General features: G+C 33.8%; 1 protein-coding gene across 1 annotated transcript; it reads right to left on the bottom strand.

The window, feature by feature from the left end:
* Positions 1 to 515: 515 nt before the first annotated feature.
* LOC309858509 (highly divergent homeobox-like) lies at positions 516 to 23259 on the bottom strand (the record flags this gene model as incomplete). Its single annotated transcript, XM_082751185.1, has 4 exons — positions 516 to 5023; positions 9119 to 9241; positions 20071 to 20154; positions 23183 to 23259. Coding segments are annotated over 4 exons (410 nt in total), but the record flags the coding sequence as incomplete, so codon positions are not given.
* Between the last annotated feature and the right edge of the window lie 351 nt (positions 23260 to 23610).

A 23610-nucleotide genomic window follows, 5' to 3' on the forward strand; every position in this document is an offset into this window, starting at 1 on the left:
TTCCCTGGACACATCTTTTTATCTATCACTGAATATCCACTCTAGTGCATTGAAATTGGAGTAATTCTTTTTTAAGTAAAGTCAATTAAAGATGATGTACTTGGAAGCTTGGAATTCAACCAAATTTTCACTTGAGCATTCCATGTTCTCCCTTCTCTGAGACACATCATCTTATTATTGTCTGCATTTTGGGGGGTCTTTTTTATCAGAGCCTTATTTTGGGAGGAAAAATTATCTTTAAAAAAGGAATAATGCTTTAAACACAAAGAGTTATGGGGCATCTGGCTCTTGATTTAGCTCAGGTCATGATCTCAGAGTTGTGAGACAGAGCCCTGCATTGGGCTTCCCATTGAGTGTGTAGCCTACTTAAGATTCTCTCTCTCTTTCTCCCTCTGTCCCTCCTCCCTCCATTCCTGTTCTCTCTCTCTCTCTCTCAAAAACAAACAAACAAACAAACAAACAAAAACCACAAAGACTTAGAAAAATAAACATTAAAAGAAAGAAATAGATGTCTATTAGTTGGAAATCATTTATTGCCTCTATAAAATTTAAATAAAAACCCTATAAAAGATCACATTACAATGATGTAGTTTTAAGGTGGTAATATATTTCAGAGGTAGTATCAGTAAAATGGGATGCAGAATCACTTAAAGGAATTACTTAACAAGTTAACATAAAATAAAATATCAATGCAGAGCAATATATACTCAGTATAAGCTTTAACGGAACAATCATAATTATAGTTTCATGAAAATATTATTTTATTCTCTTTCCCTTTTAAGAAATATGACCTTAATAATGGTTTGTTTGGGGCAATAGTATGCTGACCATAGTCTCACAAATTAGTAGGATCCTCACTTATCACAAAATAATAGCCCGATATGAGGAGTATACTAGTGTTGTCTTCCAAAAATAACACCAACTTCAAAGATAAACATTTACTCATCTTTTAGACACTATAGCACTGATAGCTCCTTAAAGGGCTAATATGTCAGAATTTGTCATTTTTTAGGACCTGAATGAAAATCCAATATATATATATTTTTAAATAGGCAATACTCCTGCTATAGCATCACTACAATGTGGAGAAAGGACAGGCCTTAAAATATTAAGAATTTCTTCTAAAAATGATCATAAACTATCGAGTTAAAATGAGGAAACTATTCCTTGGAAATGGGCTGAATGTCCCCTCCTCCCCCCAAATATAAAGCAACAAAGTCCAGTTTAGAGCCTACAATTCTTCTAAATACATCGCTTCTGTTTTTCCTACAAATTTAAAGATGACTGGCTATGAAAGTGCCTTAAAATAGATACTGTTGTCTTTGGGGCCTCTTTGACATTTCTTGAAGTTCTGGTAGTATACACAGCACATGATGTGATTGGTTTGTAGCTTTTTCATCTCCAACAATAACATTTTTATCATGATTACATTGGTAAGCATAGAAGTTCTAATGTTGATATATGACCTTACAACAAAGCATCCCCAGTTCCCATAGAAAGAACAATTTTCTTTCTTTTTTAAGATTTTATTTATTTGACAGAGAGAGAAAGAGAGGGAGGATGAGCAGAGGGTAGGGGCAGTGGCAGAAGCAGACTTTCCTGCTCAGCAGGGAGCCTGATGCTGGGCTCTATCCCAGGACCCCGAGATCATGACCTGAGCCAAAGGTATCTGCTTAACAGACTGAACCATCCAGGTGCCCTCCAAGAAGTCCAATTTTCTTTTCTTTTCTTTCTCAGTGTTCCAAAATTCATTAAGAACAATGTTCTTTTAATATTTTCCTTGCATATGCTAAGTTTCCTATTTTCCAGGGTAACTATAGTTCTCGTTTTCTTGTGACTAATGTTAGCTTGGCTGGAATGAGGAAGGTATCTTCAGGTTATTTTTTAAAACCTATTTTAAAGTAAGTGTTCTTAGATAAACATTTGTTACTTAGAAACTGCTTGGCTGTCCTAAGCTAAAAGCAAACATCAAAGTGTAGTTAAAAGGAAAAAAAAATTTTCACCTTGGTATCTGTCATTATGAGAGATGCTTCAGATAGTATGGTCTGTTTTAATGTGTCAAAACCCTAAAGAATGAAACGTTAGTTGTTTTTCTCCCCCTAGTCATGAAGATGTCACAAAAGCAGTCAAACTGATATTTTTCTGCTTTAAGATGTCTCAAAAAATTCCAACCTATTACGTGTTAAAAAATATATTTTCTTCATAATAAACTTTTAATACTTGATTTTGGCAACTTTTAAAAAATCTGCAGTACTTAATTTAATTCTATCAATTATGATTTTTTTTTCTGGATGCAGCTATTTCTTTTGGTCCCTGGTACAGAACAACTACATTTCATTTTTTAAATGTTTTAATTTTGAGGATAAAATAAATAACTCTGGTGCTGAAACACAAAACAAAAGGATTCCCACGTGTACTGTTTCTATTTTAATGGAACTTTAAACAGGAACAAAGAAATCATCAATGTGTCCTCTCAAAATTGTAGATGATCATTTTTTTAGGAATCACACCTAACAATCTTTAAGTTTATTAAAATTTCTACTTAAATAACTTTTATTAGTATCTCTGAGAAAGTGAAAAGACATAATTCGTTTTGAAGTTTATGCCTTGCTAAGGAGTAGAAATCAAATGTCCCTATAGCAGAGGCTCGCTGAATATTTTTTGATTTGGTGTCTAATTGCTGAAGTATAACCGATATAATCTGTAAAGCCGAAAGATGTAGGAGAGAATTATCTATCCTTACTTGGTGACAAGAGGGTGTGGTACATAAACAATGTATCTTGGAACACTGAAAAAATAAAATAAAATTGGGGGGAAAAAAGAACCAAATAAGAAAGAGCTTAAATTGGAGCAGAAGAAATTACAGTTTAAAGATAAACTCAGTGAATAGGATGGAGCTCCTAGGAGAGACTTGAAATCCTGGAATTTGTTCATTCTATCCTATGAGATGGTTTCTACACTTACATAGGGACTCTCTATCTCATGGAGGAATTGACTGATAAATTTATTCCTAATGCCTGAAGTTCTTTTACTCAGAACTCTTTTTCTGAATGGAATTTTACTTCACAGCAAGGAGTATTAAACATTATTTGAAAAGAACTGTATGGCTTTTATCTAAAAGGGATCATACCTAACCACTGAAATATTTCTGTTAACAAAAGAACCATAGCAGTAGCATGGCAATAGTCATAAACAATAGCTGACAAAATAAAGGATTACCAACGGACATTTCAAGGTCAAAGATAAGCATGACTGCCTTTTTGCATTCATAAATAGGTATCTGAATTCCAAGATCAAAATTGATTTTGCTTGCAAATTACAAAAATATGTGACATAGAAACTTGATGGCCAAAAAAGCCATCTAGTTGGAGCATCTGGGTGGCTCAGTCAGTTAAGCATCTGACTACTGATTTCAGCTCAGGTCATGATCTCAGGGTTGTAAGATTGAGACCTTTATAGCACTCTGAGATGGGCATAGAACCTGCTTAAGATTCTCTCTCTCCTCCTCTCCCTCTGCCCTTCCCCCACCTCTCTCTTTCCCTCTCTTAAAAAAAAAAATGAAAGCCATCTAGATACTTGATTAATCTTTTAGGAATAGATAGTAATTTAACAATGCAACACAACTCCACACAGCCAACTCGCAAAAACATGATGCTGTGTGCTCAGGGAGAAACTAAGAAACTGGCATTTTCCCTTCTTTGGGTCTTGGTAATACCAGCTGGTACCCCAGAAGGAACAGTGTGCAAAGAATTGTCTACAGTGTATGGCCATCTGGTACCTACTAATAGAACAACTGGGTGGCATGCCCATTTTAGGAGTGCACTCACAGAAAAGTGTCCAGGAAATTCAGAGGACTGTGATTTACAACCACAGTAGTGTATAATTCTTTTTGGATATTATCCTTGGTGGATGGCTCTGTACAAGCCTCAGATGAGAATGGGGCAAAATTTGTGACAAAACTCAGTGGCTAGATTAAAAAAGAAGACTCTACCTTGACTTCCTGTTCATAAAATGTAAGAATTGAAAAAGTATTATGAAGATAGTGATAAAAGTGTAATATTTGTGCAAAATTCCATTTAACTTAGTTATACAGATTTACTAGTAGAATGTGAATCTTACCAATATTTGTAATTTGCAACAATGAAGAATCCCCATTAAGACTAATCTTTTACAACATTTTGTTTCTATACACTTAATAATTTATTTGATTTCATGTTGGTTAATTACTTTTCCATAGTGATTTCCCCCTACCGCCCAAATATTTGGGTTAGAAAATGGAAGAATACCAATATTTTACAATTATAAACCAGTGATCCTTAAATTTTCATTCATCAGCTGAAGTCAAATTGTCATAGGAAATCGAAATATATCCTAGGACTCATTCAGGTAAAATCATTTTTAAGGTTTTGTTTTCAAATTTCAGTCCACTTTCCTGAGTAAAGGTGTATGTAGCTGATAGGAAAAGGAGAGAGAATAAAGATGTAATGGCTATAAAACAAAGCTAACCAAGCTTTAGTAACTTGATAAGTAATGCTGAAATAACTTTATTTTTATGTTTTGGGTCAAAACTATTACTAAAACTAAGATTCTTCTAAAAACCAAACAAAAATCTTTCAGAAATTAGACATTACACATTTCAGATAAACTGTCAAAAATTAAATACAAATGTTCCCCAGAGTTTTATCAGTTTGGAAAAATTTCTCAAATGATGCTTTTAAATTTCACATACATTTTTACATTGTAGCCATTATATCTTGTCCATTCTTCACAGAATGTGTCAGTTCCAACAATGTGTTTTTCCAACTGAGGAATTTTGAGGCAAGAGAATGCAGTTATCTGGAAATGCACAACTGTTAGGCAGTCAAAAGTCTGTATGTATCATGTAACCCCTGTCAAATCACAAGCTGTCTGAGGCATTTTTCTCTGATAAAGAAGACACACTGAATGAGGTATCATCAGGCTCTGGTGAGGCATGATTGAAATCCATCTCTTCTAATTCAGGAGGTAAATCTGACAGCAGTGCCTGAGCCAGAAAAATCAATTTTTTAGAATTAGTATGTGGACAGGTTTTTTTTTTTTATTTTTTCAATTTTACATTAATAAATGTTCTTTCTTGTCAATTTATATTCATGGACTTAAAGAATGAAACATTTCTCTTCAGGACCTTATACAGTATCTTACATAAAAGAAAACCTCTTCATACACTATTAAGGAAGTAATAAAATACTAGATCTTGAGAGTGTGGATTATGTAGAGTGAAACCCTGGGTAAAAGGCAAACTATGAGGGAAATGCGCAACTATTCTGGACAAAGTGCTTTGAAGTATTTGAGAAAAGTGATTTTCATACTAGTTTTTAAGTCTTCACTGATCACTGCTAAAGGGTTTTACAATTATATTCCTTATTAAAATACTCCTGCCCACTTATACTGTCCTTTATAGAAAAACACATATCACAAGACTAGTATGTACTTCGCTAGGAGAAAGAACTTATTAGGGAAAATCTCAGTTATTCCACTTTAGACTAAACATTAACAACTTGAAAATTCCAAGTAACTTTTTTTCTTTTCTAAGGCTATGCCCATATCTATCAATGGTCAAGCACCCACCAGGGCACAGTTGGACAGTAAATCTAGCTGTGAAATTATATCTCTAGGAGGCTGCTCATTTCTTGGTTGGAGTAAATAGGATAAGCCAAGAGTCATGGACTAAGCTTTGCCATGGAAAAATCATTTCATCTGGAATTGTATAACATGTATCCATACAAAGGAAATAAATGTTTAATACATTTTTATGTGGCTGACAGTCCTGATGCCCATTTGACCATAAAAAATACTGTGAACTAAATGATTGATTTGATGCTTCCAATATTAATAATGTATCATATCCGGGTACTTTAAGACAGAATTACTTGTAGTGTGGACTTTTGGTGCAGTGGTAAATAAGGACCAAAGGAACATGGACAAATGCAAGCTTGTCATTACTGAATTAAGGAACAGAAAGGGCATACTGGAGAATTTATGAAATCCACTGTTTAAATAAGACAGTATTTTATTCTCTTTATTAAAATAAATTTCATTTATACATTTGTCTTATAGCAGAGAGACAAGATTAGAAACTTTCTCCTTTTTGTTAATCTGCATAAGGAAAGACTAACTCCTATCTGACGGGAAAGTTATTTGTTTTATACTCTTAAATAGCACATGAACCTCTTGCTGAAATTTGGAGAATTCACAAAGCAGTCATCTACTGGTTCTACATGCTTTCTAAGGTGCTAGGTTGCAGTAATAGAACACACAGCCATTTTCTTCTAGAATAGTTGTTTATCACTAACCCAGTCAAGGAGAAACAAAGCCTTTGCTGACATTAGTTGATCATAGTTTAAGAGAAATATATCACTGGATTTAGTTCACTTTGTAACTGTGAAGAAGCCATATGAAAAAAGGCAAAGTCCTCCACTCACATTCATTGAACATGTGCTTAGAGTATTAGAAAGTCAGGTAAATGAAAATACTTGATGACATTCTAAATTCTCGTGGGGATACCCTCAAGCTCAAGTCAAAAGAGGATTATTATTTTTTTTTGTAACTTAATTTTACGTAGCTGACTAACTATATATAAGCAGCGTGGGGCACTGTTAATGCATGAGGTCCACTTCAAAATTCTTTTAGTATCTTACTGGATTGCAACATTGACACACTGAACAAATCTATGGATTATGACAATTGCTAGAGATGCCTTTTACCTATATATTAAGTAAACACATAACTTTTTTTTTTTTTTTACTATAGATTCTTCATCAATCTATCTTTACAGACTCATCTGGTGCCATTATTCCCAAAAGATTAAAGCAATTCCCAAATATATCATCTGTATTTATAATACTTATGCAAAGCCCTGGGGTATCAATGCCAAGTTCCATAAGATTAATCATTCTTATCCTCCTTACAAAGTGGGGAAATTTAAGTTCAAGAAAAGCAATTGATGTGGCTGGGATCACACAGTGAATTATCAGGAGAAGAAAGACACTAATGATAATACAGTGGTGGCAAAATTATTTTAATTTAAAAATGGCTATTAATTAAAAGAAACCCTTTGGGTAATCTAAAATTTCAATCAGACAGTGTCATATATTTTTTTTAAAGCCTGGACTGCTTTATTGGAGAAAAATACGCTGTGAACCACTCATCTGTTTACCCAAAGCAAAATTAATTGAAAGAAATTAAGAGTTTTTAAAATAAGAAACCAATGACAAAATGGTTTTCTTTTATTAAATAGAATAAAAATTGCTTTCTTCTATAAATAAAACTTCTAAGTATCTCATAATGTGAAGATCAGTAACTTAAAAGATCACCTTAATAACTTTTGTAAACTACTATTGGTGTCTTCTATACTTAGACATGTGTTATACCTGATCTCAACTACAAAAATTAGTATTTTCTCTCTGGATGATGAGTATATAGGCTATGAATTTCAGTGCAATTTTTGTATAATTTTCTCTTTTTTATGGCCAATGTTTTGCCATATCTTAGTTCATCAGTATTCTATCAGAGGAAAAGTATAAGAGGAGAAAAGTAAAATATACAATAGTTAATTTTCTTATTTGTTAGTGGTCTTGGAGAAAGAACCAAGTCATTAGAAGTAGAAACAAAATGCAGTCTGTGTGCTGTTCCTAGATATCAAGACACATAGATAGATGTTGCTAGTTATCTGCCAATGTAACTCTGAATTCAAAACCATGCTCTAACTTTTGGGACCAGGCCCACACTCCAAGTTATTTCTGAAGGTGAACCTAATTTTTTTACAGTTATTGAAAATTTACAGTACCCTTGGGACCATGTTTAAATCTGTCACCTTATTCATTCAAAATCCATAGTTTACATTCCTAAAAAACAAACACATTTTCAATATGCCATGGAATATGGAAAATGAATAACTCATGTAATACAGCAACATGCTTAAATAAAGCTGGCAAAGCTAACTGAAGACTACTGTCTTGGAATGTCTGTGTGTGCGAAGCACAGGGAAAGTAAACTTATAAAACTGGGCACATACTGTACATTCTGGTTTGAGTCTCATCAGTAAATTAGTTTCTTTTAAAAAAGAATTGTGGGATGCTAATACTCTTCTTTTTCCCTGGAGATATCTGGGATGAGCTACAAATAAGTAGTCTTGCTTGGATATAAGGGATGAATTTTTGTACAGTATGCATGAGATTTCTTTCCTGAATAAAAACCTACAAGACTGCTTCCAAATTAATGGTTACTTGTGTGACCTACTATTCACTGAATGTCTCAAGAATAGTATACCACTCAGGCAAATTTGGTATCATTTAGTATTGAGTGTAACATTAGAAAAATTCTATAATTTTAAAGCAAGCTTAATATATTTTTATATACATTTCACATAAAAAATGAGACAACATGTGTAATTTGGGAGGAATTTGTAAATATAATTCCATAGTGACAAATAAAAGACATCTTTGGGGTAAAGGAACCAAGCATTCTAGTTAAACTGGGAAAAGTAAATGATGCACTGTGATCACAAAGAATTTTACAAAGTAATTTCATATTTCTTAGTGATAAGCAGCATATTTTGAAATAGAAGGTATTTAAACATTTGTGAAATCTATTGAGGTCTGGAAGGTAACTGAAATACAGAAGAGAGGCAAATGCCTCACCTTTTTTTTTTTTGGAGTTCCAATAAAACTTTATTTATAAAAACACACATCAAGTTGGATTTGGCCCTGAAGTCTGCACCAGAATATTTTATTCACAAAAGATTTCAAAATGTGTGTTTCTCCAGTTAGGGTAGCCCAGACTCTACAAACATGGAGAATTTATTTAAAATTCATTTTTAAAGTTATTTTTTCCTTTTTAACTCTAGCCTGAAATTAACAAAGTATTAATCAATTATTTTGATTTTCTATTAAGGCAGCACACAAATATCTGAATACCCACTCTTAAAAATACTGTGCTAAAAAAGTTATAAAGTAACAAATCCTTTCTTGAGGCAGGTGGGAAAGAAGTATAAAAATGAAAAAAATATTAAGAACTCAAATGTGCCATGTCATTTTTCAACATGATACATTACAGCTTACTATTCTCTTCTGGCACCTACCTGTTGTTGTTCCTTATCATCAGCTTTCATAGCTAGTATCAAGCTTCTAACAAATGTCTGAAGTTTAAAGTATTTTTGCTTTTGAATCTCTAGCTCATTTTCAATGAATCTGACTTCTTCATTCTGAAGGAGAGAAGATCAAACAATACAATTATCCTATGCAAACCTAGGACTATACATGTTTGATGCACAACAAAATTCTAAAAAAGCAATCAAATTAGGAGGACAGTAAAGAAGATGTGGTCCATATAGACAATGGAGTATTACTCAGCCATCAGAAAGGATGAATACCCACCATTTGCATCCACATGGATGGAACTGGAGGGGATTATGCTGAGTGAAGTAAGTCAAGCAGAGAAAGACAATTACCATACTGTTTCACTCATATGTAGGACATAAGGAATAGAGTGGAGGACCACAAGGAAAGGGAGGGAGAACTGAATAGGAAGGAATCAGAGAGGGAGACAAACCGTGAGAGACTCTGGACTCTGGGAAACAAACTGAAGGTTACAGAAGGGAGAGGGCTGGGTGGATGGGGTAGCCCAGTGATGGGTATTATGGAGGGCACATGTTGTGATGAGCACTGAGTGTTAAACACAACTACCGAATCGTTGAACACAACAAAAAACAGAGAAGAAGATAATATTTTGGCATAAGGAATATAAAGCACAGAAGAAAATTTTACTTTTTAATTTTAATTAATTAAATTTAATTAATTTATTAAATAATTAATTTAATAATTTAAGATTATTTTGCACCAAGGAGGGACTAAAATTACTACTCTTTGTCTTAAGTAGTTGTTGAGTAGTTGTTAATTTTAATTAATTAAATTTAATTAATTTATTAAATAATTAATTTAATAATTTAAGATTATTTTGCACCAAGGAGGGACTAAAATTACTACTCTTTGTCTTAAGTAGTTGTTGAGTTCCCTGCCTTTATGTAGGAGTCTGTTATTCAGAAAATATTTCCTAATGTGCTACTGTGTACCACTGAGACACAATCTCCTTTCACTAATTTTGTTAGTTTGGTAGGAAAAAATAATATACTAGGATTTGGGGAGATTTTAATGCCAGGTCTACTGATAGCTGTGTAAACTTGGGCAGGCCAAACTCTCTGTGATTCTGTTTACTCATCAGTAAAATGGATATAATACTAGTAATCTTTGGCAAGTCTAGGTTTGAGGGTTATATGGTCACAGAAGTGTTCTGAATAGATTTTATATTAAATCTACAGTAATCAAGAAGTTATAGTTTTGGCAAAGGGTGGACATATAGATCAACGGGACAAAAAAGAGTCCAGAAAAAATATATATACAGTTGATTTTCTTAAAACGTGCTGAGGTAATTCAATAGACAAAGAAAGGACAATCTTCCAAAAAACAGTGATTGAACAAATGTAAATTCATATTAAAAAAAGATTATCAACTCTTATGTCATATACACAATTTAACAAGAAATTTACAAACCTAAAACCATAAACCTAGAGGAAAACGGGAGAAATTTTTTGTGTCTTTGGGTTAGGCTGTTTCTCAACAGGCACAAAAAGCATGAAACTTAAAAGAATTCATTAAAATTAAAACAAACAAAAACCCCTTTGCTCTTCAAAAGACACTTAAGAAAATAAAAATATGAGCTTCATATTTGGAGAAAATAATTGCAAATCACATATATGATAAAATACTTGTATTCACAATACATAAAGAATGCTTATAATACAATTTTAGGATCACCAACAGAATAAAAACAGAGAAAATACTTACACACTTCATCAAAGAAGATATGTGAATGACCAATAAGCATGTGAAAAATGCTTAATATCATTTTTCATTAAGGAAATGCAAATTAAAACCCCAATGAAATATTACCACTAACATATTACAATATCTACAGTTAAAAATACTGACAATAGCTAGTTCTGGTGAGAATGTGGAGCAATTAGATGTCTTGCACATTGCTGGTGGGATTATAAAACAGTACATATGCTTTGGAAAATGTTTTGGCAGTTTCTTATAAAATCAAACATTATATAATCTTTCTTTCCTACCATCTGACTCAGCACTACTAAGTATTTACCCAAGGGAAATGAAACATGTGTCCACAAAAAGATATACATGAATATTCATAACAAATTTATTCATAATAGAAACTAAAAACAATACAAGGGTTCATCAGCAGATAAGTAAATTGTGGTCTTGGTTACAGAACTGTGTCCACTTGTCAAAAGTCATCTAACTATACAAAGGGGTGAACTTTATTGTATGGAAATTACATATCGAGAACTTGATTTAAATTGTTAGCTGGTCCTCTTGCAGGGAAAAAAAATACATAGAAATGTTAAAAATAAGCTATGAGTAAAAAAAAAAATAAGCTATGAATATTCTCTGTAGCTGAACTGGTCTCAAAGAGCATAGCAGGACTTAACAAGGTATGTTCAAAGAGCTGCATAGAAGGTATTACAATTAGTTAATTATATGCTAATTTTTATTGTTTCAATTGAGAAGATACAGTTACAATAATCGTATTCAATCTGTGAACTGCATCAATTATTTTATCAGTTTAGAACTTATTTTACTTAATAAAACTGCTTCCTTTTCAGACCATTTAATATCAAATGCATCATCTGCAAATAATTATTTAAGCTAAATTCCTTATCCACAGGCACCCAACAATCTAAATTATTATAAGTATGCATTATAATAAAATTTCATATGCTTCTGCCATATTATGTTTGACTAATTCTAAACTTTTTTTTTCTTTTTTTATTTAGGATTCACTGTCAGAGCAGTAGTATTAGTAAAGTGCTGACTCAGAAGTCTTTTCAAATCAGGAACTGTAGTGTCTGCTTTGAATGCATAGTCTTAAAGAGCTGCACTCACAGTCCATTAGAAAAAATTTTAAAAACATTAACTTACATTTGCAGAAATCACAAATCATCTTTCTGTATACAGATCTCTATTTTATATGCAAATGTTTCTTCTACTCAGTATTTATGCAACATTTGAAAAACAAACAGCTTTAAGATAATTTAATAGTGCAAGTATTTTCTTCTTGGAGCTTTTTTAAAAAAAAATTTTAAGAATTTACTTGACAGAGAGAGAGATAAGTAGGCAGAGAGGCAGGCAGAGGGAGGGGTGGAAGCAGCCTCCCCGCTGAGCAGAGAGCCCAATGCGGGGCTCAATCCCAGGACCCTGAGACCATGACCTGAACTGAAGGCAGAGGCTTAACCTACTGAGCCACCCAGGTGCCCCATGGAGTTTCTTTTTGTAAGCCTGTGAAACATTTCCTAGATTACAGGCAGAAATTTATGTATGTATGTATGTGTATATATATTTAAATATTTTATTTATTTATTTGACAGAGAGAGAGATCACAAGTAGGCAGAGAGGCAGGCAGAGAGAGACAGGGTGTGGTGCCAGCAGGCTCCCCGCTGAGCAGAGAGCCGGATGTGGGGTTTGATCCCAGGACCCTGAGATCATGACCTGAGCTGAAGATAGAGGCTTAACCTACTGAGCCACCCAGGTGCCCCTTGGAGTTTCTTTTTGCAATCCTGTGAAACATTTCCTAGATTACAGGCAGAAATTTATGTATATTTTAGAGATTTTCCTAAGTAAGTGTTGTCTTCGTGAGAGGAACTAGTAAGATAACATCAGTCACTGAATTGCACAAAAGATCCAGCTCTAGTTTCTTGTTAAAATCTTCCCTGCATTCCTAGTAGTCTTTGTCAATTCTTCTCCAAGAAGATTGTAGGGAGAATTCAAGGCTTCATGTGGACAGGAGCTCTGATATCTGAGCAGGTAATCAATGGCTGTCCAAACTGAGGTGTTATTTTATGATGTAGCTACTCATAACTCAGAGATTGAGCTCACCAATTTGTCTCATAAACATTTTGTATTAGTCAAAACACCTAGCAATGTGGATTTCTAGCAATCAATCAGAAAACCCACTATGTACAAACTGAATATTGTATAGTAATAGTTATCGAATGCACACAAGTAACCATTCTTTCATTTTGTTACACTGAATCTCAAGAATGAGAGACTTTTTAATTCAATGTGGGAGAAGAGTTAGAGTGATCCAGTTTCTAATCTTAATGTATTTTATGTAAATGAGCATTTGCATACTGATACTCAAAGTTTTTCCAAGGATAAGTAAACTAACTTCACTCATGCAGGAACTAAATGCTGGGCACCTTTGTGCTGGAAACTAGGCCAGGGAACACATGGATGACTAAGATAAATCTCTGCTTTCAAGAAACTTATGATGAATATATTTAAGAAACCAACAAAGTGATTATGATCCCCAAACAAGGAACTCTAGCATGCATATGCAAAAAGAGAAGACAACTGTTCTCTGAAAAAAGACTGAATTTCAAAACTAATAAGCTGTTTTTTTAATTTATTTTTTATTGTGTTATGTTAGATAAGCTGTTTTAAGTCAACATTCTGAAATCAGCAATAAGAACCACTATATGGGGTTTTATTTACCCTTAATTTCTATCTTATTTTTCTTTCTGGGAGAAAATAGTTTTCAATCTAACTAATCTCCAACAAATCAATAAGGAAAAGACATTAATGTATTAGAAAATTGGGCAAAATACTTGAAAAGTTACTTCAAAAAGATTATAGAAAAAGCCAATATCATGATTAAATATTTAGGTGTATGAATTACCAGGAAAATGAAAATTAAAACCACAATACAATAATATTTCAAATGAACCAGAAAGGCTAATAACATGTAAAAATCAGACAGTACTACTCAAGGAGATTAATAGAATTCCTATTCACTAATGTTGGAAGTGTAAAATTGGGAATTCCATTAAAGTTGAACATTTTTACATCTTTTCTTTATAATCCAGCAGTTTCATATGCATAAGCATGGAAGTGTATATACATTTACACATATACATATATTTTATATTTATTAGTTTGCTACATAATTATTATTATTGAAGTAAAATTGACATACAATGTTATATTGGTTTCAAGTATACAAAATATTGATTTGACAAGTTTCTCACTGCTCATGATAATAAGTATAGTCCCAGTCTGTCACCATACAATGTTACTACAATGTTATTGAATATATTCCATACCTTGTACTTTAGTACTCTGCAACTTATTTATTTTATAACTGGAAATTTGTATCTCTTAATTCCCTTCATCTATTTTGCTCATTCACCCACCCACCTCCTCTCTGGCAACCACCACTTTGTTCTCTGTATTTAAGTGTCTGTTTATTTTGTTTGTTCATTTGTTTTGTTTCCTGAATTCTGTGTATAAGTGAAACCATACAGTATTCATCTTTCTCTGTTGAATTCATTTTAATTAGTGTGATACCCTCTACGTCCATCCATGTGGTTGCAAGTGACAAAATCTCACTCTTTTTTTATGGTGAAGTAATACACATACACCACATACACACAAACACAAACACACACATACAAATGATTTCTTCTTTACCCATCCACCTATCTACAGACAGTTTGGAAAACTATGTTTCTAGGAATTTATTCATTTTTCTAGGTTGTCAGATTTGTTGACATATAATTTTTCCACAATATTCTCTTAATTCTTCATATTTCTGTGGTATCGGTTCATATTTCTCCCCCTTCATTTTATTTGAGTCATCTCTTTTTTCTTGATGAGTCTGGGTAGGGGTTTATCAATTTTGTTTATCTTTTCCAAGAACCAGCTCTTGGTATCATTGATCTTCTCTGTTATTTTTTAGACTCTATTTTACTTACTCTTGCTCTAATATTTATGATTTCCTTCCTTCTACTAGCTTCAGACTTTGTTCTTTTTCTGCTTCCTTTAGGTGTGAGGTTTGGTTGTTAATTTGAGATAGTTCTCATTTCTTGAAGTATGTCTCTATTGCTATATAAACCTCACTCTTAGAACTGCTTTTGCTGCATCCTAAATATTTGGACTGTTGTGTTTACATTTTCATTTGTCTCCATGCATTTTTTAAAATTACCTTTGATTTCTTCATTGACCTATTGTTTGTTCAGTAGTGTGTTGTTTACCTCTGTGTGCTTGTGTTTTTTCCAGTTCCCCTCCACCCCGTGATTGATTTCTAGTTTCATACTATTGTGGTTAATATTATGCTTGATATTATTTTAATCTTTTAAAATTTATTGAGACTTGTTGTATGGCCTGATATATGACCTATCCTGGAGAATGTGTCATGTGCCCTTGAAGAGATTGTGTGTTCCTCTGCTTCTGCGTAGAACGTTCGGGAAATGACCATCAGGTTTATCTGGAGTAAGTGCCATTCAAAGCCAGTTTCCTTATTGATCTTCTGTCTGGATGATTTATCCATTGATGCAAGTGAGTTGTTAAAGTCCCCTGCTATTGTTGTATCACTGTCAATTTCCCCCTTTATGTCTGTTAATATTTGCTTTATGTATTTCAGTGCCATGTTGGGTGCATAAATATTTACAATAGTTATATCGTCTTGTTGGATTTTCCCCTTTATCATTATGTAGTATCCTTGTTTGTCTCTTATTACATACAATCTTTGTTTTAAAGCCTATTTTGTCTGATATAAGTAGTGCTACCCAGCTTTCTCTTTTGCTTCCATTGGCATGGTAAATATTCTTCCATCCCTTCACTTTCAATTTACATGTGTCTTTAGGTCTGAAGTAAGTGTTAAGTGTTTCGTAGGCATGATATAGATGAATCTTGCTTTTTTATCCATTCAGTCACCCTATGCTTTTTGATTGGAGCATTTGGTCCACTTGCCTTTAGAGTAATTATTAATGGATACATACTTATTGCCATTTTAAAAATTGTTTTCTGGTTGTTGTGGTAGTTCTTCTTTGTTCCATTCTTCTCTTGTTTACTTCCCTTATGTTTTGATGGTTTTCTTTAGTGTTATGCTTAGCTTCCTTTCCATTTATTTTCTGTTTCTTGTAATTTTTTGTCTTGTAGTTGCCATTGCATTCATATATTACATTTTCTGTGTATAGCAATCTATAATAAGTTGATGGTCGCTTAAGTTTGAACACATTCTAAAAGCACTAAATTGTGACTTCCTCCTCCACGTTTTATGTATATGATGTCATATTTGACATCTTATTTCATGTATCCCTTAAATGATTATTTTAGGCACACTTGATTTCACTACTTTTGTGTTTTAACCTCCATACTGGTTTTATAAGTGACTAATACCTTTCACTATATGTTTGTTATTCCCATGAATGTTTCCTTTCTTAATTTTCTTACTCCTAGTCATGGCCTTCTCTTCACACTCAAAAAAGTCCTTTTATCATTACTTGTAAAGTAGATTTAGTGGTGATGAATTCCTTTAACTTCTTTTGTCTGGGAAATTCTTTCTATCCCCTTCAATTCTGAATGATAACCTTGCTGGGTAGGTTATTCTAAGTTGTATTTTTTTTTCCTTTTTTCACTTTGAATATATCATGCCAATCCCTTCTGGCCTACTATGTTTCTGGTGAAAAATTAGCTAATAGCCTTTTGGGGTTTCCTTTGCTTGTAACTGTTTTCTTTTGTTGCTTTTAAATTCTATCATTACATTTAGCCATTTTAATTATTATGTGTCTTGGTGTAGCCGTCCTTGGGTTCATCTTGTTAGGGATCCTTTTACTTCTTGAATCTGGATTTCTATTTCCTTCCCCAGGTTAAGGAAGTTTCCAGCTATTATTTTTTTCAAATAGATTTTTTTGGCCCTTTCTTTCTCTCTTCTTCTGGGATTTCTATAATGTGGGTGTTATTATGAATGATAGTGTTGTATTGTTTATTAATTTTATTAACCTATTCTCTTCCATTATTTTTTCTGCTTTTTGATGTTCAGATTGGTTACTTCCCATTATCTTGTCTTCCAGAACCCCGATCCATTTTTCTGCATTCTCTAATCTGCTGTTAATTTCCTCTAGTGTATTTTTCATGTGAGTTATTGAACTCTTGAGCTCTGACTCATTCTTGTTTATATTCTCTCTCTCTTTTTGGAAGTTCTCACTGGGTTTATCCACTCTTTTCTCAAGTCTTCTGAGTACCTTTATGACCTTTACTTAGAACTCTTTATCAGGCATATTGCTCATCTTTGTTTCATTTCACTCTTTTACTGTGATTTTGTCTTTCATTTGGGACATATTACTCTGTCTCCTCATTTCATCTAACTCTCTGTGTTTGTTTCTATGTGTTAGGTAGGTCAGCTACATCTTCTGATTTTAAAAATTGTGGCCTTCTGTAGAAGAGGTCCTGTGGTGCCCTATAGCACAGTGCTCACATGTCACCAGAACCAGGTATCCCACAGGTGTCCCCTGTGTGGGCTGTATGTATCCTTCTCTTGTGGCTGAGCCATGTTTACCTTCAGCCCAGATAGCTTCAAAAGCCTACTTCTGTGGGCCTCTGTGAATACACTTTTGAGAGTCTGGACTGAGGCCAGGTAGGACCAGTTGGTGGGTGGGCCCATTATACATCCTAGCAACATGCTATTAGCCTCTCTGCCAAAACTGCACAGGAGTGTAGGGCTCAGTCCCTGTACATGCAGATAAGAGGCCTGGCTACAGGAGCTGTGGGTGCCTGGTGTGTGGGTTTGTTACACCTCCCCATGATGGGGGTTAATTTGGAGTGGCACTGGTCTGGGCCTAAGCTGCATAACAGGTGTGGTTGGGCAGGAGCAGCTTTGGAACTTGTGCCTGCCATGGCAGGTAGGTTGGGTGTAGTTGGTCCACAGGGGAATTCCAGGGTGAAGCATTTGGTGTTGACAAGGAAGATGGAGAGTGTTAGAAATTGTTGTTTTAAGCTTTTGGCTTTTTACGCTGGGGGAGGGAAAGAAACAGGTGACAGCTTACACTTTTGTTCTTGTAGAAATTTGCAGATCCTTGCCCTTCTGGCACATGGTCTAAGATGACCCAATAAATCTCTTTCATGTATAACCCAGCCACTTTCCAAACTGCTGTTTCTATGCTATGTCTTGGGCTCATTTATATTACTAATATGTGGTTCTTTATGGGTAGGTACTTGGTTTCCCAGCAACCTCCACGTTCCCTGAAATCAAGCTTACTGATTTTTAAAGCTCCTAGAGTTAAAGTCTGCTAGTTTTCAAAGTCAGACATTAAAGGGAATTGTCTTCCTAGTATGTGTCTCCAGCACCAGTGGTGCCCTGTGTGGGGTCTGAGTCTCTCACTTCTCTGTAGTTGTGATGTCCCTCTTGTTTGTGTTTAGTCACACAGAGAGTTTGGGTCCCAAATGCCTCTCTGCCCCTCTTACCCCTTTCAATGTGGCTTTCTCTCTATGACTAGCTGTGGAATGTCTCTTCTGCTAGTGTTCATAATTTTTTCAGAGATAGTTGCATAGATGTAATGTTGCCTAGGTGTGTCTGAGGGAAGAGGTAGGCACAGGAGTCTCCTAGTCTGTCACTGTGTTTCTTTCACTAATTTGTCCTGACTTTAGAATTAAGGCAATGCAATTCACAGATGAGGTGAAGTGTTTTTAATAATGATTATGAAAAATATATTTCTATACAATTGTTAAATTTTTAGAGTTAAAAAATAAATTTACGTAGGTGGTGATGTGTTGTCGAAGACATTCCTAATAGGGTAGTTAAGGACTTCTTGTTCCCGCATCATTTACCACATGGAAAACACAGGATCATTAAATGTCCTGTAGAGTTCAATAAAAATGTTAACTAGAATTCCTGGGTTAGGTAGTCTACCCTACCCTGGTCTTTAGCTCCAAACCTTCTCAAGTGGCACTCCAGAAGTTTAAGGTTCTCCAAAGTATCCTTTGTTCTAAGCCCAGCCTCATTTGACCTTTTTGAGAGTGCTAAGAGGAAAATACTTAACAGCTGTGCAATCCAGTCCTCTCCTCTGTAGTTTCCATATTCTGTGCCAAGTGGCACAGAGCACTTTTAAACCTGAACTGGGCATTTGGAAATATTTTATGACTATGTAGGAGAGATTAGAATGATCTCTTATAGTTCAGAAACAATCTTAAAATTTCATTAGTCGGAAATACAGTTTAAATACAGGATTATGCTGTGCTCTTTAGGCACTTATGGAATAAATTTCAAAAGATAATTGTCTTCTGATGATAATATTCAATATTATAAATTCTGACATGCTATAAACATTTAGGGAACAATCTGTTGAATGACATAACTTTCAATTATAGAAAAATTGAAAAGAGTTTTGAGAAAATGACAGCTATTATCTTTTCTGATTAAATGTTATTTTCTGTTAGCATTTTAAGATTATTAATCTCTGCTTTGAACACTTAAAGTTTCCCCCAAAGGACTTCTCTGTATGGACAGAATGATTGTTTGGCCAAAATTTCAGAGGCCCGAGGTTACCTAGTAAGATAGGATATTGATTAACAAAGGAAAACAACTACATATCTATGCAGAAAACATATCGATATAGACAGATAGCTCATGTCAAAATTTCATAAAGTTACATATGGCACACTCTCAAAGTAAGCCTTTCAGTTTAGGTACCAGTGAATTTAAGAAAATATCACTTCTCTTTATATTCATTTGGCATTTGCTTCAGGAATTGTCTTTAAACTTCTAAAACTGGTTCCCTAAAAATGATCTTCAAAATTTGCAATTCAAGATAAATTTAGCAAGGGCCACTGGAAAAAAATCTCCCCTTTACCATCATTTAAAAGTAAACACTAGCTTTAAGGCCATTGTCATAAATTTCACATTAACCACCATTATGTCCTGCCTCACCTTGATGTACACCGTCAATACCTACTCCCACTCATCAAGCTCTTTGCTTAAAACAATAACCAGTAAACCAGCCAGAATTAATTAAAATGTCCATATCCTAACTGGTATCTAAGCGCCTGAGAAAGTCAATAGGGAGCCCCACTTTAACTTATTAAAAAAAATTGAAAGTGAAATAAGCTAGTACAAAGGTAATATAAAAGTCTGCCTCATTTAGTACCTTCTTTTAAGGAATTCAGAATTTGAAATTACTTTCACCTTATAATCCAAGAGAGAATTGACTTGTTCAACTTCAGAATTACTTATCATGTCACTTTCTTCATCATCAATAATTTCTATTTTCTGTAACACAAGTAGAGAAGTATTCATAAATACGTATCTGATCATCAACACTATGTCCAACAATGTATAGTACATAAACATTCAATGTTTAGTTTTAATGATGGGGTTGTCTTGTCTAAGTTATCCAGAATAAATTCTGATAACTGGTTCTTCAGTGTTATATACAGTGTATGTCTGAGCCACTTTTTGGTACCTTTAACTGATGACTGCTTATTAATTAGGAAATTATTATAAAACTATTTAAAATAGAAAAGTCTCTCACAATATTTCTGAAAAACAAGAGGCATTTGAATTCTGCTTAAATAGTTCCCTCCAGTGACAGGAAACTCTCTTCCTTTAAGAGGAGTCTTTCTAATGCTAACCATGCCTACTTTGTTGCATTGTTTTGTTTTTTAATTACCATGTACATCTTTACAATTTCTTTTTTTTTTTTTTAATTTTTTATTTTTTATATACATATATTTTTATCCCCAGGGGTACAGGTCTGTGAATCACCAGGTTTACACACTTCACAGCACTCACCAAAGCACATACCCTCCCCAATGTCCATAATCTAACCCCCCTCTCCCAAAACCCCTCCCCCCAGCAACCCTCAGTTTGTTTTGTGAGATTAAGAGTCACTTATGGTTTGTCTCCCTCCCAATCCCATCTTGTTTCATTTATTCTTCTTCTACCCACTTAAGCCTCCATGTTGCATCACCACTTCCTCATATCAGGGAGATCATATGATACAATTTCTAATGTAAAATATCAATATGTGACATGCATTCCAAAGTCAAATGCAGTTTTCTAAGTCACTTATTTAATGCACTCCATTAGCTAGACAAATTGAATACAGACATTTATGATATAATTATAAAAATAAACTGGTGATTTTCTTCCTTCACTGGACAGTAAAAGGGAGAGAGAGAGATCCTAAATGTCATTATGTTATAATCAAGGTGCAACATGGTTCGTACAGTATTTTGCACACAGTAGGTACTAATTAAATATCTGTCAAAAGAGTCAACAAAACAGCTTACTGCTGATATGAAGAATGACCAGTAAACTCCCAACCATGGGGGCAAAGAAAGTTCTCTAATCATAGAACATTATTTTTTAAAAAAGCAAAAGCAAAACCAAAATGAGCTCTAAATATTTGAGCACTGGTATTGCATGGAAGTATTGAATTACTATATTGTACACATGAAACTGATATTATACTGTATGCTAATTCATTGGAATTTGAATAACAATATTTCAAAAGTCCCAAACACACCTGGAATGATCATACTTAACACATTGCCTATGGGGATATGTAACCATAACAGGATTTGTGACTTACAGGCTTCTGAGTCAAGAGGATAGTTGCAATGAAACTGATTTCTACTGCTGATTGGAGATGAATCTAATTTTTTTTTATTAAAATCACTATAAACTTGGGGTTTCATTATGTCAGCTTTCACTAGACCTAATTTGATACTTTCTAAAAAATTTTTTTAAAATTCTCTGTTTGGATCAGTTCTGGAGAAAAAGAGGTAAGTAATCCAGGGAAGAAAGCTCCAAAGACCACTCTATAGATTTTTGCATATAAATCAGTCTTAAATGTTTTTGTGATTTGCCATCTATGAATAATTGCGGGCACTCAATGTTACAGGCAGAGGAGATGGACCTTTGACAGTCTGAAGTTCGGTCTCTAAAAGTGAATTTTTTTTTCCAAAAATTAGATGCCTAAATGAGTTGGGTCACTCCATGCAATTATTTCATTTATTATTTCCAAATGTCTGCTGAGGGGAGATCCAATGCAGAGAAATTCAGACTAAAAATGAGCATGTGTTTACAGAAGAAAAAAGGGTTTAGTTTGTAAATAATTGTATATAACTTGTTTAGCGTAACTCAAATCTAGAGCAGAGAAGATTATTACTTTACCGAATTTGAGAATATTAACACAACTAATTGTGGAAATAATTATTACCAGCTATCTAATGAATACATTTCATTAAAATCAAAGTTTGTTTTCCTATAGGTCTATTGAGTTGTGTTAGTAGGGTCAGACATCAATTGAAATCAGGACTGAAATCAGTAAAATGTAATCCTAAACTATATTCTGCATGTGGAAAATACTGTTATAAATTGTTGCTTAACAAAAAAGAACAAAACTGTAATTTATGTGTTCAACTTCTACTAAGGAGATGTGGAAGAATTATAGTGTCCTATAAATAATGTTTATAATTGAAACCAGAAATGAAGTTACACCCATTTTGTAACAGAGAAATCCATTATAGGGATCATTTTTTAAAAGACCACAATCAAGCAAAAATCACTTTGAAAGAAAAAACAAAATGGCATTTGCCTTTATGTTTGCTTTAATATTATTTTGATTTCTATATTACTTGATGAAGTCAAGATACAAACAGATGCTGCTAAAACAGCTGCTTTGAGAACATTTCTATATACCAATAATGTTTACTTTTTCACAAAGCCCAGTTAAATCCACATATATCCTGTCTCTGCATGTATTTCAGCGTGTTAATATTGTCTTTCTTCCATCAGTGCAATTTTTAAGACTAAGAGAGTCTAATTCAACTAGAAAGAAGGGAATGTTCCAAACATAGTAAAGACAGATATGGTCTGAACAGAGAACTCTGAATGAGAGTCAAGTGTATCTGAATCAGATACAAGTCTTAGAACTAAGAAAGCCTTCTTTCATTATTGCAGTCTAACCTCAGCCTTAATTCTGTTCTTTGCTAAATGTATTAAAGAAAAATAACATATGTATAAAATGTCTATATGTAGTAAGTTTTGGGTTTTTACATTTGCAAATCTCTTCAGTCAAAAAAATTGAGGCAGAAATGACAGTGCTTTAAATTTCATTTCTTTAACCCTCAAAGATAAATAATTTCATTGGTGACAGCTTTGTTTGGCTTGTGAAGTGGAGAAGGATATAATTACAATAACACTGATATTATTACCAACTGGAAACATATTCTTGAAATCCATTATGTAGGAAAGAACCCATCATGAAGAAAGAATTTTAAAATGTACATACCACATTATCTGCAGTTACTGCATGGTGGTCCTCCTCCTTATGAACCCTTGTCTCATTTGGAACTTCACTGGACTCTTCTATGGAAAAAAAAATGCTGTGATTTCATTTTTCATTCCTCAAAACTTTATTGAGAATGCTTCTTTCAAGATCACTTAAATAATTTCTTTACTTTAAAAAGATACAAATGGGGGGTGCCTGGGTGGCTCAGTCAGTTAAGCATCTGCCTTTAGCTCAGGTCATAATCCTAGGGTCCTGGGATTAGGCCTCACATTGGGCTCCCACCTCAGTGGGGAACTGGCTTCTCCCTCTTCCTCTGCCACCACCCCTGCTTGTGCTCTCTCACTCTGTCAAATAAATAAATAAAATCTTTACAAATAAATAAATAAATAGACACAAATGATAAATTTATATCATATATGCTTTGATAA

This window comes from Mustela nivalis (genome assembly GCF_964662115.1).
Source record: "Mustela nivalis genome assembly, contig: HAP1_SCAFFOLD_2687, whole genome shotgun sequence".
In the NCBI taxonomy this organism is placed as follows: Eukaryota; Metazoa; Chordata; class Mammalia; order Carnivora; family Mustelidae; genus Mustela; species Mustela nivalis.